This window comes from Emydura macquarii, unplaced genomic scaffold (assembly GCF_026122565.2).
Source record: "Emydura macquarii macquarii isolate MOO-44397 ecotype Brisbane River unplaced genomic scaffold, CSIRO-AGI_Emac_v2 contig_629, whole genome shotgun sequence".
Lineage (NCBI taxonomy): Eukaryota > Metazoa > Chordata > Testudines > Chelidae > Emydura > Emydura macquarii.
In genome coordinates, this window is record NW_027130766.1 from 1,895,299 (window position 1) to 1,910,756 (window position 15,458).

The 15,458-nt window shown below is 57.1% G+C and overlaps 1 protein-coding gene across 1 annotated transcript in view; it reads left to right on the forward strand.

Moving 5' to 3' along the window:
• The window catches only part of MRC2 (mannose receptor C-type 2), an 80,881-nt gene that overhangs the window by 59,889 nt on the left and 5,534 nt on the right, over positions 1-15,458 (forward strand). The window contains exons 16-29 of the mRNA XM_067540985.1: positions 2,518-2,553; positions 3,998-4,158; positions 4,818-4,885; positions 6,470-6,570; positions 7,224-7,369; positions 8,026-8,140; positions 8,376-8,539; positions 9,744-9,852; positions 11,051-11,289; positions 11,384-11,552; positions 12,010-12,159; positions 12,700-12,819; positions 13,782-13,961; positions 15,191-15,217. Of these exons, the coding sequence (XP_067397086.1) occupies positions 2,518-2,553; positions 3,998-4,158; positions 4,818-4,885; positions 6,470-6,570; positions 7,224-7,369; positions 8,026-8,140; positions 8,376-8,539; positions 9,744-9,852; positions 11,051-11,289; positions 11,384-11,552; positions 12,010-12,159; positions 12,700-12,819; positions 13,782-13,961; positions 15,191-15,217 (1,785 nt within the window). The remainder of the gene's footprint in view (positions 1-2,517; positions 2,554-3,997; positions 4,159-4,817; positions 4,886-6,469; positions 6,571-7,223; positions 7,370-8,025; positions 8,141-8,375; positions 8,540-9,743; positions 9,853-11,050; positions 11,290-11,383; positions 11,553-12,009; positions 12,160-12,699; positions 12,820-13,781; positions 13,962-15,190; positions 15,218-15,458) is intronic.

Consider the following 15,458-nt stretch of genomic DNA (forward strand, 5'->3'; position numbering starts at 1 on the left):
GAACCTGCATAGAATGGAACAGAACGAAACTGCAGGGGGAGGAAATCTCCACCAACCAGTGCTCCCGTAAAAGCTCTCCACACCCAGATAAAGCCACTCTTCAAATTACACAAACTGATTCCCCCCTCACTCCCCACAATGCCATCAACACACTGACGGACTTAAGGAGCGTGATCTAAATATTTCTGATAAATGCTTTGCCGAGTGGCTCGGATATTTTTATGAGAAAGCAGTTTTGCTTAAATGGGGAAATAAATGAATTTATTCCTCTGATCTGCGCATCGTCATGTGCAGACTAGGAGTAATTTTATGGGAGCCCTTTGTTAAAATGTTGGCTGTCCATCACTATAACAAGTTTTAAATCATAGTGACCCCACTTGACAGTTTTGGGACAGGAAGTAAAGACAAATCCTATGTCCATTTGTGCATTATGGCTGAAATTATCAAACTTGTCAAGGAACTTTGGACCAAATCCCTGGGTAGCCTTTGAAAATAAGGAGGAATTGGTTATGACTCAGTCGTTTTAAGATTGCATTGAGTTTCTTGCTTAAAGCAAAGATTGTCTTGTGGTTTGTATGAAGAATATAATGTACCCTCCCTAAACTCAGAGCACACAACCAGCGAGGAAAGGTTGAGTTTTCTGAAGTAAACATAGCATTGCAAAAACCCTACGGGAAAAGAAGGTTAAAGCACAAAGGCAAGCATTCAAAAGTTAGGAAATTCTAGAATTAAAGATTCCTGTGCAACCTTAATTCAGCCCACTTACGTATATGCATTAAGAACCAGTCTTTAATTACATGGTCACACACTACGTTTTTCACAGCCCCTGCCCAGTCAGTGCACAGGAAAAGTGGTGCTCACTGCCCAAGCTGCTCTTCAGTATTAATTTTTAACTTGATCATTCAGAGTGTGGCCTGAAGCCTTATTTAATAATAATAGCATATCTCTTCGCTAGTTCTTTTCATCCTTCGATCACAGAGCACTTTGCAAAGGAGGGCAGTGTTGTTATCCCCATTTTACAGATGGGGAAACTGAGGCACAGGGAAGGGCGGTAACTTGCCAGTGGTCACATAGCAAAGCAGTGGCAGAGCCAGGAATTGAACCCACGTCTCCTGAGTCCCAGTCCTGTCCACTAGGCTACGCTGCCTCCCATCATTTACTGCACAACATCCAAACTCAGCCCTAAATACAGAATTGTTCATTTCCTCAAGGGCTTTCCTGTGACACGCCTCACCCCCGTGTCCGAGTGATTCACAAATCTTACTGAATTTGCTCTCACAATGTTGCTGGGAGGTAGGGTGTGTTATCCCCACTTTCCTGATGTGGTACTGAGGGGGACAGAGAGATTGAGGCCAGTTGTAGCAGGTCTACATATAATTACAGCCGCTGGGTTGTGGTCAGTGTCATTACAGTCAGGCTGTAAAACTGTTTCCATTACACCCCCCTCTGTTTTCACACGCTTGTATCAGTGTGAAATGTTCACCTGTGGGCTGGCACTTTTCATATGTGGCTTGGGCATAAAGGTGTTTTTTTCTTTTTTGAGCCAAATTCCTTCCACTGTGTCTGAGTTACAGCAGGACGGGAAATAATTCATTTCTCCCATTGTTAAGAGAGACCGCTCCAGCAAAGGTAACCGCAGCTTGAAATTTACCGTAAGCTTTGTTGCCCTGAAGGGCTAATGTCTGAGCTTGTTAGGGAAGTGAGGTGCAGGGGGAAGCTTGCAGATGAATGAGTTTTAAGCAATTAGAAAACATTCCTAAGCTTGGTTTTGTTTTGGTTTCTTTAGTGATGTTTACAGCAGATGCATAGGGTGCAGAATGGGCGCAGAGTGTGGGTGTGTCGGGGGGGGGTGTGTGCATATGTGCAGATGGATTGGAAAACCTGTTCTAACTATACATATCCACGCGCGCACACAAGCAGCTCCTCTGCCCTCTGTCTTTAAGGCTGTATTTTTATTCAAGGTTTCTGTTGCTGTTATAAACCACAAGAGTGGAGCTTGAGTGGTTTATTTATATACATCCTCAAAACCCTTAGAGAGCAAAAGTGACTGTCTTGCTTGATGCACTTTTATCTCCTCTATCTTCCCAGTGCTTCGCGCTCTCCCCCCTTCAGAAAGAATAGCAAATCTGGGGGCATCTGAGGACACTCTGCTGCAGGAGCAAAAACCAAAATTCCTTGTCTAAGCTCAGGAATCAGAGGAATCTGGCTGGCTGAGGGGACCAGATTGGGATATGGAGTCTTTCATTTTTAGAGCATGGCTTGCACTCTGAGGCAGGCTGGCAAAGGCCCAACGTCATCACCCAACAATCTGATAGCGCCTCATTGCCTGTCTTCAAAGTCTAGGTCCAGTTGCTAATTGCACAAATCTCGCCATCCCAATAGACACCAAGGGTCAAATTTTCCAAAGCTTCTTCCTTGCAGGAATCGGAGCCGCTGGGGCCTGCAGGCAGGAGCTGAGCTGAATTTAGCAGCATTGCTCATTCCTCCCTCACCCCCTTCTCCTCTGTGTTTGGACAGGTGCTGATGTGAAGGAGCCGGAGATCACCACCCAAGGTGTGTCATTTAATCATCTGGAGGTTTCCATACACGTTGGAGTCTCTGCGCATCCCAGGCTGTCTGTCTGTCTCCCCTGATGGGCATGTCCGCATCCCGCACGCATGTGTTGTGGGTGTGCGAACCCAAAGCGACGGAATTCCTGAACCAAACGGGCAGCTGCCCGCTAGGCAGGGGGTGCGATTGTCCCCAGGGGTTACCGGGCTAAATATTTGGGTGCGACTCTGGAGGAATTTGCAACAGTGTTGTCGGTTGTTGTGTGCCCTCGTACAGTCCTGGTGCCCAGAGCAAGGGGCGCTGCCGTCCTACCCAAACTGGCCTGGCTCCCCACAGGGGCTCAGATGTGTTTATGGCGTTACGAGGATGACACAGAGCCCGGTCTTCCTTCTGCAGGCGAACTCCCATTGACTGCCCAGAGAGCTTGGGTTGTCAAAGGAGCGCTGAATCGGGCGCTGATCCCCCGTCCCAGATACCGATCCACCCTGAAGGTTTTGCTCATGGTTGTCAGCGCGGGTCAGTAATCGCCAGCAGCTGCGCAGTGCCAAAAGTGGGATGAGGCTGGCGGATAAATGCCCTCCGTCACAAACACGCACCGATCCCTTGAGGCAGCAAGCCGGGGCACCCTCCCACTCACACTTTGCCCAGAAGTGTGAGCGCCCCGGGCTAACCACCCACCTCGTGAGCCCCAGATTGACGTGCAGGGAGGGGTCAAAGTGCAGCGAGTTTGCCCTAAGGGATGCTTTGTCAGCATGACCCGATCTCCATGCCGCGTGGCTTGCTTAGAATGCTCTGCTTCAGAGAACCCCCGTGGTGAGTGTGGGTGGAAGAGCCAGGTGTGCTGCAGGGCAGGACTGACGTGCATCAGCGGGGCTGTGCTGGGGGGCCCAAGCCTAGAGCAGCCGAGACCGCTGCGGGGCAGGAGTAAGGTAAATTGGCAGAAGGGGAGCGGTGAAGACAAGCCTGGGATCTGTACACAGGATTGAGGGGCAACAGCAGAGCTGGGGGAGGAGGCCAGGACTGGACTAGCACAGCAGGCTGGAGATCAGGAGTGAGGGGCGTGAGCAGAGCTTTGGGGAGATCCCAGAACTGGAACAGCAGGAGGGAGGGGCTGCAGATCCGGTTGGAGGAGCAGTGGGAGAGCTGCATAGGGAAACCTGCACAGCGCCTGCGACACAATGCTTCATTGGTGCTGTCAGTGTCTCACAGAACTAAAATGTCTCCAGCCTGCCACGGGGAGAACCTGGGGAAGCAGGATCCCTGGCTGGTTGCGTTCCAGCACCTGTGGCAAGCGTGACAAATGCAAAGGGAGCTGCATAGAGGGCTGCCGAGGGCCTGTTGTTACATGAGAGCAGATTCTCTCCATCACTGCTTTCCCCAGCTGCCTGCCTGCCAGTGTCACTGTGCTGTGCCCAGCCCCATCTTGTCTGTGCTTCTGTGTCCACAGGCAGCAAAGAGTGGGTGAAATTTCAGGACGCAGAATACAGGTTCTTTGAGCATCACTCGACCTGGGTGCAGGCTCAGCGGATCTGCACCTGGTTTCAAGCCGAGCTGGTGTCTGTTCACAACCAAGCCGAGCTGGATTTCTTGGGCCAGAGCCTGAAGAAGGTAGGAGAACACAGCCAAGCATGGGGCGTCGTTGGGTCATTGCCTGAGAGCTGCATGTTACTGAGCTGTCATTCTGCAGGCAGAGGGTCTGCTCAGCTGTGGAAAATGCTGCCTTTCGCTGTGGTGTGTTCTGATTACTCCCGTAACATTAACTCCATCAGCAAAGCCAGCGTCACAGCGGTGCCATTCCAGAGTGTGTTCGCTGATGCCAGCAGAGTTACTGGATTTATCCCAGTGTGACGGAGAGCAGAGTTTGGCTCTGGCTTGGCCTGAGGCCTCTGGTGCCTTGCGCTGACTAGTGCATGAAGCCACTGACTGGCACCAGTAAAAGCATCTCGCTGGTCCTCCCGAGAGAAGGAAGAAGCAGGAGGCGGGTGGGTGGGTGCTGAGCATCTTCCCCTGGTGAGGCAGGCACTGCAGGGTCTGGGAAAGAGGGGGAGGCTGCCCACAGCTCATCACACCAGCTAGTCTGCAATAGCCATGGGCCACCTCTGCCAGATTCTTCACCTTGGGAAAGCCTGGCGAAACTGCTGGAGGCAGCACAGACCGGGCCAGGCTCAGGCGGCTCCTGTAGGTGCTGGCAGGGAAGGTCCTGTTGGATTTGCGCTCCTCGCGGCTCTGCCCGTGACACTGACGTGTCCCGTGTTTGGATTTCCCAGTTCTCCAGGGGCCAGGAGCAGCACTGGTGGATCGGGCTGCACACCTACGAAAACGACGGGCGATTCAAGTGAGTCCACAGCACTCTCCCACCCTCTTTCCCTATGCATCCCGCTCTCCTCCACTCACGCCCCCCTCTGACCCGCCCAGTCCAGAGAGGATGGTGTTTCAGTACAAACCCAGCCTGGAACCCCACATTACATTCCAGCTGTGGTGGGACACAGGGGAAGGACTCTGGACTCCTCAGCTCATCCCAGCTGGAAATCCCTTAGCTCTGCGAGCATCTGATGGAGGAGGCCGTGTGCCCACGTCAGATGCATGCATGTGGGTTTCTGCCCACGAAAGCTTATGCCCAGATACATTTGTTAGTCTTTAAGGTGCCACAGGACTCTCTGTTTCATTAGGACACGGTTTCCCTGTGACTACACCCTAAATTTCTCCCTAAGGTGGCCTCTCCGATCCACCCGAACCAGTACAAACACCTCCTGATCTTCTACCCAAAACCGCACGCCTCTTGATGTCCACCGGGCGCTGGCCTTTTATCTCCAGCGCACCCGCACCTTCCATGCCTCGCCTTGCCTCTTCCTTGCCATCACGGAGCGCTGCCGGGGCCACGCCCTCTCCCGGCAACGCCTCTCTAAATGGATCGCCCATTGTATTGCGGAAAGCTACTCCCTCACGTTCCTCCGCCCCCGGCGGAGTCACGGCACACTCCCCGTGGGCGCATGCCGCCACATGGGCTTTCCTCGTGGACATCCCGTGGCAGGATATTTGTAGGGCAGCCACGTGGTCCTCCGTCCACGCCTTTGCCGCTCGCTCTGCCATCGCCCCGGCGACGGTGGCAGATGCGGCAGTTGGCTGGCCCGTGCTGCAGACCGTGACTTCTTGCGAGTCCTCGGACCCACCTCCACGCCGAGCGCCGCTCGCCACTCTCCCACGTCTGGAGCCCATACAGGGACCGCCACTCGAAGAAGACGGGGAGGTCGCTTACTGCTTCTTCGAGACGCGTGGTCCCTCTTTGGATTCCAATCCCACCCTCCGTCCCCTCTGCTGCGGACTCCATGGCTTGCAGGTCAGAGGAACCGGGCGTGCCGTCCACCCGCACAGCCTCTTAAAGCCTCGGACGCTACGTGCAGGTCAACGGACGCCACTGCGAATGGTTCTGGCTGGTTCTCATAGCATGCGTGCGCACCCACGGCTGGAGTCCAGATAGGGCCCACGTATCCCGAAGGACCTCCAGTTACAGGAAGTAACTTCCCCCTCCACCCTACTGATGTCTGGCTGCTCCTCGTTGGGCAGCTCTACCAGCGACCCCTGCAGTTGCCCATTTGGTTGGGGGCATTCACCTGGCTGGGGCCACTTATAATCAAGAAGCCCACTCTCTTAGTGGCCCAAGCCGGGTGAGTGCCCCCAGCCGAATGGGCAGCAGCAGCGGGCGCAGGTATTGCTGCCCAGCAAGAAGCCCGTGCTGAAGAAATCGCGCCTTCCCCTGACTCTGCGCATCCCGCTCCTCAGCCCCCTTCTCTGACGGCGGGAGAGTCTGCCTGCCTGCTCAGCAGACTCACAAAGCCTCGTCTCCCGTTCGCTCTGCCTCCCAGCCCCTCCTCCCCTTCCACGTGCAGACGCTGACGCTGCCCGCCATTGCCTTCCCCAGGTGGTCTGACGGCTCCATCCTGAACTTCATCTCCTGGGCCCCGGGCAAACCGCGGCCAATCAGCAAGGAGAAGAAGTGTGTGTACGTGACGGCCAGCAGAGGTGAGAGGTTTGTACGTGTTAGGTGGATGGCCGCGCTATCGGAGCAGCGATCTCAAAGCACCGCGGGCACCCTTCAGTGACGCCTCTGGCTGCCCCTCCCACCAGGCGGCTCAGGACCATGATCCCCACTTCACTGACAGGGGAACCAAGGCACAGGTCCAGGGGCAGCCAACGTTTTCCTAAGCAGCCTCTCATTTTTGCGTGCCTCCATTTTCGGGAGCCCGCCTGGGGCCTGATCCTCAGAGGTGCTGAGCCCCACACAAGTGAAATTCGCGTGAGCTGCATGTGCCAGCTGCCTCTGAGAATCCGGCCTGGAGGCTCTCGGGAGGCGGGGGGGAGGCACTGGGTCTAAGGGGTGTGTCCAGCAAGTCACTGGCGGAGTTGGGAGCAAAGGCCTGACTCCAAGTCCCTTGCTTTGACGAATACAGCCCGTATCCCGTGCGCCCGCCATGGACTGAGCATGAGAGTCCTACATGGCAGGTGTCCCCCACACGCCCATCCTGCCTGAGCACACCCGGTACAGACGTACCGAACTGTGCGGTTAATGGTGGAGGCACCACGGCCCTTCTAGTAGCAAAGCCCCTTCCAGTCGGGGGCGTTACGGTCCTGGGCCATGTAGCGGAAAGTCGCATGCTCTCTCCTTTTCTCTGCAGAGGACTGGGGGGACCAGAAGTGTCTGACCGCTCTGTCGTATATCTGCAAACGGAATAACGCCACCGCTGTGAAGCCCTCTCTGCCCCCGCTGCCCACTCCTGTTACTGGCGGCTGCCCTCGCGGCTGGGTCCCGTTCATCCACAAGGTATTCCAGGAGGCGTGCAGGCGCTGCGTCTGTCTGTCTGTCTGTCCATCCGTCCGTCCCCTCGTGTGTGCACGCGCTTACGCTTCTGCATAGTCCTGCACTTGCACCAAGTGCTTGGGTGCGGTTATGATGCCCCAGCCATGGTTTCTGGCCCTCTAACGGCAACATTGCTGAGGGTTTCCGCTGCCTGGCTGTGGGACAGATGAAAGTGAAATACCGCATTAGGTATGTGGATAGGTGATAGGGTGTGTGTGTGTGTAGGAGAGAGGATTTTGTGTGTGTGTGTGTGTGTGTGTGTAGATAAGTGGTGAGGATACAAGATGTGTTTGTGGATAGATAGAGTCTGTGGACACTAGAGGAAGGGGAGTATGTGGAAGAGGAATAAGGGGGAATAGGTGCATGTTTGTAAGGGTGTGTAATAGTGGAGGTCATTTTTGTTATGTTTGTACAGCACCTAGCACATTGGAGTTCTGGTCCATAACTAGGGCTCCTAGGTGCTACAATAATGCAAATAGTAATTCAGATGAGTTCCCAGGAGCCCAGGGAAGGTGAGTCCGTGTGGAGGCAAAGGGAAGGCAGGGAGGTGGCTGCACGGCTCGTTGTGTTGGGAAATGCCTCCTGAACATTTCTCTCATCTGCCCTCGGGCTTTGCCCAGTGTTTCAGCATCAAGGGTCACGACAAGGCTGAGCAGGTGAAATGGCAGGAAGCAAAGCAAGCCTGTGAGAGCCAGGGCGCCGTGCTGGCCACCATCGCCAACCACCTAGAGCAAGGTAGGGCGCCCCCCTCCCGGGGCCTGTCTTCTTCTCCCAGGGTTGTGCCGTTTCAGGGTGTCACGGGATCCCGAGGGCTGCATGTGAGGAGCTGTGGCCCTGAGAGAAGCACAGGCAGCCAGGCGCAGAATGGTGCTGCAGACGGAGGGGTCAGGAGCACGCGCTTTCGGCGGTGACCTGTGACTCCGCCAGTGACAAGCTTGTTCCCTCCCTCCCCTGTGTTTTCACCTCCCAGCTTTTATCACCACCATCCTTCCAAACGTGACCTTTGACCTTTGGCTCGGCCTCCACGACGCCAAGAAGGAGTTCCAGTGGGTGGAATCGGAACCTCTCCGATACGTCAACTGGGCCCCGGGGGAGCCCTCCGGGTACGGCACCTCCACAGCTAGTGACAAGCCGGTGAGCGTCCCTTTCTCTCTGGACTGGCCCAGCCCGTTGTTTTCAGCCTGGGCGTTTAGACGTTGGTGGAACGCGAGAATTCCCAGATGGGGCCATCAAGCCCGGTATCCCATCCCCAACAGAGGCCAACTTCAGAGGAAGGTGCAAGATCCCTGCGGTAGCAGATGTGGGATAATCTACCCCCCAGGGAGGTCTTCTCCTGATCCCTGATCATTAGAGATTTGCTGAAACCCTGAAGCACAAGGTTTTATCTTCCTGGCATGGCCCAATAAAGATGACTCAGTCGTCCCTGCTCTGCTTGGCTAAGCAATAGCTAAACGCAGGGAGGTGGCCGTCGGCAGGTCTCTGAAGGATGTGAGCCCTCGGGCAGGGAGGGAGGTACCTCGGAGCAGAGAATACGCTGTAGGGATCGGCCTGCATTGGTGGTGGGATGGGGCAGTGTCCAAAGTGGCCTTTTCCCTCTCCAGCTACCCTGGCTCCGTCACCCTGCTGCCATCGGCAACCAAACGGGGTCTGACGGTCCATGAGATAGCAGGAGCGGTTTGCCCAGTAGCTCTCTACAGGCTGGATCCCTGGCTGGATTTGGCACCCCAGGGGAGGGGAGAAGAGGGGTTCATGGACTCTGCGCCACCTTTATTCTCCTTTCCCTCCCCACCTCGATCTCGAGGCTGGTTTGGGTCCAGGCACCACTTAGAGCAGCTTATAGTGGCTGCTGCACCAGGAAAGGATCAGAGGCTTGACATGCTCTGGCCACACGGCTGGGCCCGGGCCCGAGAGGGAGCACCAGGGAGTTGGCATCACTAGAGGGATCCCCCACCAGCCAGCTCTCTCCACCTGCTTTGGCTGCCGTAACGGGGCCCGGCAGCCAGATCATGGGGCCAGCATCCTCTCAGCTCCCTGGGACGGTTTCAGGGGATGCACCTTTGTGTACTCTGTGGGCACAGGAGATCTTAATTCGTAATGATAAGCCCCTCCCTCGCCCAGACCTCCTGATGCATCCCGGACACGTAGCCTTGCTCGTTGCCCCCCTCCGGGATGTTGAACTAGGCAGACTCAGCTCCCCCTTGGGGGCTTTATACCAGCCTGTGTGCCAGCCCCCAGGGCTTCCTTTGCCTCTCTGCCTGCTCGGCCAGCTGCCCCTCCTCCCCCCAGCAGAGCAGGGCTGGCGGAGGCAGCGCTGAGCTCGCTGGGTTCTGTTTTGCAGACTAACTGCGCGGTGGTTTGGCACGGCTCCCCTCCCCACTTCACTGGCCGCTGGGACGACAGGAACTGCCTGGAGGAAAAGCATGGGTACATCTGCCAGCAGAGCATAGGTACGGGAGAGGGGCAGGCTGCCCCGGCTGCATGGAGGTATCTTGTCCATGGCACCTACAGCAGAGGACACGGGGCGCGGGTGAGGTCAGAGAGGAGCCCCTGGTGACCTGGCGTCACCGCCCCAGATGTGCGCGCCTGCTTTGTTCCTTGGCTGCGGCTGGGCTTTGCTCCCACCAAGGCGTCAGGAGGTGTGAGGCGGATCAGCTCTGCCCCAGGCCCTTCAGCCACCTCTGGGCCATGTGAGCTGTGCCTGGTTTCTTTGCTGCCAGTGACGCTTGCGGGGTTGACGGTCCAAATTCTCTTGCAGCGCGAGCCAGTTTGCTGCGGAAAGGACGGGTGCAGAATGCCTGTGCCCGCCACCCGTTAGTCTGAGTGTGTCAAACCGCACGCTGCAAAGGAACGCCGTAGCTGCCTGCGTTTCTAGGACGGCCCTCCCAGGGGATATCCCAGCGGGCCACAACTGAGCGCTAAGTCGCTCCACGCAGGGATGGCTGGAGCCCAAATACCTGCTGCAGAGCTGCACCCCTGGAGTTTCGGGCAGGCTTGGTTGCAGATCCTGACCCAAGCTTGTGTGTTCGAGCCCAGCTGTAATCCCGAGGGGTAACTCTGCCGGGCCCAGCGAAATCCAGCTGTGCGGAAGAGCTCAGCATGAAAGCACCCCGCGTCCCTGCCCCCCGCGTTTCAGCAACCTGCCTCTTCGCTCCCACGCACCCTCCTTTCTCCTGAAAATGGTGCACGATATGTTCTGTCCCCCGCGGGCTGAGTTTGCAGCTCACCCAGCGCTGCCAGAGTCCGCAAGCCGCCCCCGACTCAGGCTGCGTTTGGGCAGCTCCCTGGGGCCCGGCAGGTGACGGCAGCGCTAATCAGCCACAACTCCATGGTGCCGCAGGCTGGGACTCGCCGGCCCACGCTCACACGCTCAGCCCGGCTCTTGATTTGAACCAAGGAAATCTGCAGCTGGTGTCTGCTTTCTCTGCTGGGGGTGGGGCATTTTGCTGTCCATTCAGCGGCGTGTTTTGCCCGGCGAGATGCTTGCCCAGTGCAGGTGCGACGATTAGGGTGTTTTCCTGTGGTCCCGCTCCCCAGAGCATGCTCCCACGCTGGGACGGGAGGCTCTGTGGCAACGCCGAGGGGCCTTGCTCTGGTGCAAAGAGAGACGCTGAGCAGAGATCTGACCTTGTCTCTTTCCTCCCCCAGACCCGACACTGAGCTCGCCCCAGACCATCTACCCTCCCTCCCCCAGCTCCCCGCTCTCCTACCTCAACAGCACCTACCACATCCTGCAGAAACCCCTGAAGTGGCAGGAGGCCCTGCTGCTGTGCGAGACCCGCAACGCCACCCTGGCCAGCGTGCTGGATCCCTACACCCAGGCCTACCTCACCCAGGCCGTCAGCAGCTTGCGGGCCCCACTCTGGATCGGCCTGGCCAATGAGGAGGTAGGGGCTGGTCCCCTAGGCAGGTTTGAGAGGCAGGGCGGGGGGCTGTGATCTGAGCCGCCCTTGAGCCTTCTCCTTTGTCGGTGGTTTCCAGGGAGGCCGGAGCTATTCGTGGTTCACAGAAGAGAGTCTTTCCTATGTCAACTGGCAGGACGGGGAGCCTCAGCAGGTCACGGGCTGCTCCTACATGGACGTGGATGGGACGTGGCGGACGGCCAGCTGTGACACCAAACTGCAAGGGGCCATCTGCAAGGTCAACACAGGTGCGTGTGCCGGCCTTCCGGGAACGCAGGAGAGGAAGGTGGAACCGGGATGGGGGAAGAGGCACTCAGCTGGGCGGCTGCAGACCATGGGAGTGGTGTTGGCAGACCGGGCGCTGCCAAATGCTGGGCTGTGGCTTCTGAGCCCCTGGCTGGGCGAGCTGCAGGCAGAGCAGCAAGCATCTGTCCAGGGGGTGCACGCCCAGGAGCCCAGAGAACTGGCCGGCAGGAAGGGGGTGCCAGAGACGGCTTGCCCCTTCTCTTGCTTGAGTCCTTTTCTTCCTCCTTACCCCCCATCTACACAAGGGCACAGCTAAGACCTCAACTCTAGTGTTGGCAGGTTGGCAGCAACGCTCCCACTCGCAACATTGCCCTGGGAAGAGCTGTTGGCTCTCCCCCACGCCCTGCCCCTTGGCGCGCTCTCTCCTGATCCTGCCCCTGTGCTTCCGCTTCTTTGCAGGGACCCCCCAGTCACACAAGTGGAGTTACAGAGGGAGCTGCCCCAGGTCAGTGGAGGATTCCTCCTGGATCCCCTTCAGAGACCACTGCTACACTTTCCACATGGAGGTCACCCTGGGGCAGAAGGACGCCATGAAGAGATGCCAGAAAGGTACGAATGAGGTTTGAGTGCTGCGATCCTGACCACGGGGGGACCCTAGGACTTGGAGATGGTAAAGACCCATTAGATCACTGGCTCCACCTGTTAGCAGTGCAGGATTGTTCCCTGTATCGGGTCTGCGGGTGACATGTTCGGTTCATTTAAAAAAATCCCAAGCAGTGCAGCGTCTACTCTTTCCTGTACAGAGCCTCTTCCACAGACTCCGGTGCTTGCCGTCACTCGCAGTCAGTATAAATTAACCTTCGTTCCCCTTTCTCCTAGCCCCATCCCCTTGTGCATCTCTGTCCTGGGTGCTACCCCACTTCAATCACACTACCTTGACTTCGGCATTTGATCCTTTCAATAGTCACGTCTTCTCGCAGGGCCACAGGGGCAGATCCCCAGCGTTGGCTCTACTTAATCAAAGCCCCCTTCCCGTTAGGTCTCAGCAAAGTCACTGGGTGCGCGATCCAGCACCCGCGGGCTGCGCTTCCTTTCCTCTGAGCTGCTGGCCCTGTAACGTATCTGGCTGATGTGTCTTTTCCTCAGCAGCTGGTGGCACGGTGCTGTCCATCCAGGATGAGATGGAGAACTTGTTCATTTGGGAGCATCTCCAGGCCTACGAGAGCCAGTCCAAGGGTGCCTGGCTGGGGATGACATTTAACCCCAAAGGTAAAATAAACCCGTTGCAAAGAGAATGGTTTATCTGGCTCAGACGTGTTTAGAAACTGGAGATGTTGGAGCCTGCTGGTGTCAGGAGGCAGCATTGTCCCGTTTGGGGAGCACTGGACTGGGAGTCGGGACAGCTCGGTGCTATTCCCAGCTCTTCCACTGACCGAGGGTGCCTCAGTTTTCCTGTCTGCACAAATGGGGATAGTGATGTGCTGAAATGCTTGGAGATCCACAGAGGAGACTCGCTAGATCAGGGCTCTGTGTTACTATCGTCATCTGTATCCTGCACCCAAAGGCATGTACCAAAGAGCCACGCATGCAGAAGTCGGGCAGGTGAAGGCAGAAAGGGCCTTGGCCACTCACGTGCTCTCTTGTATGCTCTGTTACCCGTTCCCCTGGGCAAAGATGTGGCTTCTGCATGCAATGGCCCGTTTAGCTCTATGCGCTTGGGGCTGGCAGAGGGAGTTTGAAGACGATTGTCTGTTGTGTCAGTCCCAAGGGAAGTGAGACAAAGGGCGAAGGAGGAAAGGAGCGGCTGGACGTTTGCAGCCCCACTCCAGTCTCTTGTGGGAGAGCATGGTCTGTGCCACGCTGGAGCTGGTGCTGGGATTCAGCACAGTGCTCCAGGGCTGGTCAAAGGGCAGCTCGTGCGGCTCTGCAGTGCAGCTTACAGCCACCCGTGTCTGTAACACAGGAGCATGGGCCCTGGAGACGACCAGTCCCAGTGTTCAGTGCGGCCAGGCCACTCCGATCATCGTGCTGGAACCTGCAGGCTCTGCTGGCTGTTGCTCAGATCAAAATAGAGCCGTGCGTGCTGGGCACGGTCGCGTGGGCAGTCTGCTCCTTCAGACTGAGAATGAGGGCAGCAGCTGCGTGCTCCCATTTGATGCCAGGCTGTCAGCTGCGGGCTGGGTTTGCGCCTCCTTTGCCGCTCTCTGCAATTGTCTCTTCCCTTCTCCTAGGAGGCACCTTGGTTTGGCATGACAATACAGCCATGAACTACTCCAACTGGGGCCAGCACGACACGGGGCCCAGCATGGTCAGCCAGAACAGCTGCTACTGGATCCAGAGCAGTAACGGGGTGTGGCACCTGGGCTCCTGCTCCAATGTCACCATGGGGGTCATTTGTAAAATACCCCGAGGTAAGAGGGCCCCTGGAGCCGGCTGACTTGGCTTGGTTGCTTTCGTTTTAAACTGGGAGCGTTTCAGAACGACAGACCCTCCTGCCGGCGCAGGACAAATCCCCTCCATGGCGCAGGTGCTGTGGAGATTTAATGGATTCATTTTCTTCCTCTGGGGGCCTGGGCTAAGATCCTGGGTAGAGCAGTTTGTGAAGGTGGGGGGGGCTCTTCCTAGCACCTTGTCTTCAACACCCAGAGCGCAGCTCAGTACAATTGCCAGCCTCTGCTCCGGAGAAGTGCAGGATTGACATAGCAATAGCTGTGGCCGGTCACATTGAATCGGAGCAACAGATCTGGGAGCAAATAGCAGATGAGGACTGAGGTGCATCAGCAGAACTGCGCGGGGAGCTCAGGGCTGGAATAGCGGGGTGGGGGCTGTGGAGTAGCACTGAGGCGCGTTGGCGGAGCTGTGAGCAGAGAGCCCAGGACTGGGATCTTCTGTCCATGCCCTTCTGACAGCCAGCTCATTCTGGAGTTTTCTGAGCGCCAAGGATCCAGTAAGTCCCACTTCTTAGCCCATGGAAATGGCTGTTTGCTGCATGCTCTGGTGCATCCAAAGGGCCTTGCAGATCCTCCCTGTGCTCGGACGCAGCATGAACAACGTCAGGCCACGGGGTCTTTAACACCCTGGGCGTCAGGTGAAAGAACCGACCTCCCTGCGGGATTGTCACCCCTAGGCTGATGCCTGGGCCTGGAGGCCAGTCTGCTGCCTGGTGGGGACATTGTGGAGAAGCTCATGGGAGGCCGTGGCAGGACTGAGCTAGTCCGTGTTTTCTCCACCCTGCAGTTGGGGGCTGCGATGGCTCCCATGCCTCTGTGGCAGGCGCATTGGATACGTTTGGGGCAGTGCCAGTGTTTGGGGCTTGGTAAAAACAAGTAGCAGGGACTCGGCGGGCGTGGGGCAGGCTCCGGGGGTGCCGGGAACTCGGCAGGCGCGGGGCAGGTGTGGGGCAAACTCAGGGAGTGCCAGGGACTTGGCGCAGGGTAGTCCAGTCCAGGAAAGAGATGAAGCAATGCCTAGACGGGGCGCATGTTATGTATTGCAGCCGCCTTTTGGTCCAGCTGTTGTAGCCAGCAGGGTTGGGCAGCGGGGGAGGAGCACACCATTCCCCACTGGCAGTAATGGGTCTGGAAGGACGGACGCGGCGGCAGGCCACTGATCTGTCTCTCTCTTTTCATTCCCCTTGCAGTCGAGGAAAGCAGCTTCTCCCGAGCAGGTGAGTGGAGATCAGCACGGGCCCAAGGTCTTGTTGCAGTCCAGCCTAGTTCCCGTCAATACCAATAGGAGTGACCGTGTCTGCCTCCCGCCGCAGCGCCCATCTCCTGGCAGGCTGGCCAGGGCCGTCTCAGCCCTTTGGCTTAAGAGCTTTCTCTGTGAATTCCCAAGGGCAGGGGCCACGCCGCTCCCTTGCTCCTATCACTCCCCTCCTACACACGTGTGGAGTATGGCCCCTCGAG